At 41.5% G+C, this 3235-nt stretch overlaps 1 protein-coding gene across 1 annotated transcript in view; it reads right to left on the bottom strand.

The window, feature by feature from the left end:
- Nucleotides 1-3235, bottom strand: part of MCM10 (minichromosome maintenance complex component 10) — a 58807-nt gene that overhangs the window by 52917 nt on the left and 2655 nt on the right. The window contains exon 2 of the mRNA XM_006894316.1: nucleotides 2675-2934. Coding sequence (XP_006894378.1) covers nucleotides 2675-2934 — 260 coding nt within the window. The remainder of the gene's footprint in view (nucleotides 1-2674; nucleotides 2935-3235) is intronic.

The raw sequence follows: 3235 nt of genomic DNA, 5'->3' as shown, positions 1-3235 counted from the left end.
GAACAGATTATCCGGGAGGCTGGGCTCTATGAGGAGAAATGTGGGGTCAGGATTGGTGGTGGTGGTGGTGGTGGAATCACCATTACTCTTGTGCATATTTCAGTAATATTTTATTTTACTTTTTTAAAGAAAAAAAATTAAAAACTTGAAGGAAGTATTTTTTCAATTCTAGTTCCAGAAAATGAGCTCAGCTATATGATCAAAAGGGGAGAAAAAGTGTTACATTTGTTACACATTTGCTAGTTTCCTCATAACCAATACAATCACTTTTATATTGCTCCAGGCTAAGTGTTAATAATCAAGCATTATCTCCTTACAAGGAAAGTATTTCACACACATTCTTGTAAAATGAACAACACCAGCGAAGACTGGAATAATTAAGTAGCATAGTGGTTAAAGTGTTTGGCTGCTAACAAAGGGTTCAGCTGTTTTAAATCACTGGCTGCTAAGCAGGAGGTAGTGGGTAGTCTGCATCTATAAAATGATTATTCTGTAAACTATGGGGCAGTAGTATGCTGCCCTAGTGGGTCACTGCGAGAATCAAAATTTTGAGATTATTTTGGTTTGTTTGTTAAGAGTTTAAATCAGAGCTAGAGTAAAATCCCTAATCCCTTTCACAGATTAAAATGTGAAATCTAAAATCAGACTACTTGAGTTGGTATTCCTATTCGGTATGACCTACAACCAGTTAGTGGACTTCTCTTTTCTTATCTATAAAATAGAGTTGCCAAAACAAATAACACAAAAAAAATCCTACTATGGTCTTGTCAATTCCAGCTCAAAGCAGTTCTCCACTGGGTTTCTGAGGATATAAATCTTCTTGGGGGAAACTTCCCATCTTTCTCCCATGGTGGATTTGAATCACCAACCTCTTGGTCAGGAGTCCAACACACAATACACTGCACCACCAAAATCCAAATGCACTGCCACTCACTCTGACTCACAGGGTTTCTAAATCTGTAAATCTTTATGGGAGGGAACCGCCCATCATTCTCCCTAGGAGGGGCTGGAGGATTCCAAGTGTTCCTTTTCAGTCCGATATGTTATGTATTAAGTCACCAGGACTCCTAAAAACAGGGTTGCAAGGATGGTTAGATTACTTAACAGAAACAAAGCTCTCAGAGCACACGCTAAGGTGCTTTATTCATTTATTATTATTGTTACATGAGATCCAGTAATTTCCACTCATAATGAGCCTATAGCCCAGAACAGACTGCTGAGTCTTTTTCCTTTCCCCTCCATGAAGCTAAGTAAGTTCAAACAACTGACCTTCCCATTAGCAGCCAAGTGCTCAATAACTTGTTCAACACAAACGAGCTATTATTTTATTTAAGACAACCACCGCTACCAGAAGGAGAAATCTCACCTGATTAAAGCAAATGATAACTAGCCTGAATATTATAGTGAATGAAGTTCTATCTTTTGAACTCTTAGACTTTAGTGACAGGGGAACCAGTGTCATTAATTTATAAGTAGAGCAAATAACAAGCCTGTGAACACAAGGTCCATTAAAGAAAATGAGAGAACTGCCAGGTCTTACCATTCATGCTGCCAAGAGAGTAGGTTTTATACAACAGAGAAACTCAAGAAGGATCTGATGTCCAAGGGATGAGAGGAAGGGAGAATCTTTGCTGTGTGGAATCAAATAAGAGAAGTTACCATTGGCTCCTTGTCTCAAAACTCATATCCAATCGGTCAACCAATTTCATAGGTTCCACCCAGAATCCACCTACTTCCCATCTCCATTTCCTTCACCACCAACGTGCTCCCCTTGTATACTTTGACTGTCTTCAAAGTATAGCTAGAAGGAATCTCTGCTAAAATGCTGCTGGATAGTTTTCACGATACAAAATTCACTGATGAGATAAATTGGGACAGGAATGATTGAAGCTGACATGACACTATTTCTGAACAATGTAACACATTTGATGTCTACATTATCCATAGCATTCTAATTCTACTTAATCACTCCAGCATTTTGATTCGTTTTGCATCTTAATTAATTAAAATTATTAAATTACAAAAAATTCATCCCATTCTGTGCACAATAAACTCATACCACTCTGATATGAATTTTAAAATTACAAGTGGAAAAAAAAAACCCTAGCAATTCATGGGTTCTTATTTAATCCAAAGTGCCTGAGTAGTTAGAGGAATTTAGCTGTTAACTGGAGGATCAAATCCACCCAAAGGTACCTCAGAAGAAAGGTCTGGCAATCTACTTCTGAAAGAAAAAAAAAAAAATCAAATACTGAGAATCCTAGTTACGGTTCTACTCTTAAGATACATGGAGTTGTCATGAGCCAGTGTACAGGAACTGGTTTATACTAATTTCTACGTGCCATGTAATATATGTAATAGGCTTATTGAAATTGTATTAATCACTGTACTTTCTTTTCACTTATTCAAGAAGCATTTCCATGGATTCCCATCGTGTGCCCCCCACTGTGTTAAATCTACTGGAATCCATTAGATTGTCTTGTTTATTTCACACACCTAAGTAATGCACTTTGGAAAAATCTAGAATTCTCCGCTCCGCCGCTTCTTCACTACCTCTCTGTACACAGGTCGCCCACCCAAAGCGCGCGCCCCACACACCCCAGCAAAGCCGGGCGCCGTTCCTATTCTAGAAGGGCACCCGCAAATTGCACCCAGGTTCCAAAGTCTCACCCACTTGAAGCCCCAAGGGCGCCGCACCGCTCGGCCTTAGCCCAGCTCAGAGCGTCTACAAAATCTCCGACAAAAGGCGCGAGGAAGCCCCTCTTGGCCCATCCGACGAGCACCACCTCCCCGCACGCCACGCTTCTCTCTAGGTTCCGGCACCCAGCACTTTCAGCCAACCGCGCCAAAATTTCAATTTGGCTCCACCCTGCCTCTGACGTCAGGCGCACGCAGGTTTCAGGACTGCACTGATTGGCTACGCCAGGCTTCTCCCTAGAGGCATCCGAAAAAGAGCAAAGTAAGGCCCTTGTGTCAAGCTATCAGATCAGGTTACGTAACCTTGAGCCATTTTTGTTAGGGGCAAGGAGACTTCCGGGTGTTAAAAACGCAGAGCTTCCTTAGCTGAACCAGTGTCCTGGCGCCTTCTAGCGCTGAGTTTAAGTCTCCGCTATGGTTGTTGCTGTTGTTATTGTTATGTGCCCTCGAGTCGCATGCGACTCATAGTGACCCTATGTACAACAGCCCTAAACTCTGCTCTGTCCTGTGCCAATCTCACTGTCTCTGACACTCCCAT

The sequence above is a fragment of the Elephantulus edwardii genome, unplaced genomic scaffold (genome assembly GCF_000299155.1).
Source record: "Elephantulus edwardii isolate Elephantulus edwardi_28Jun2011 unplaced genomic scaffold, EleEdw1.0 scaffold00139, whole genome shotgun sequence".
Lineage (NCBI taxonomy): Eukaryota > Metazoa > Chordata > Mammalia > Macroscelidea > Macroscelididae > Elephantulus > Elephantulus edwardii.
This window is presented reverse-complemented; position numbering and strand designations above follow the sequence as displayed.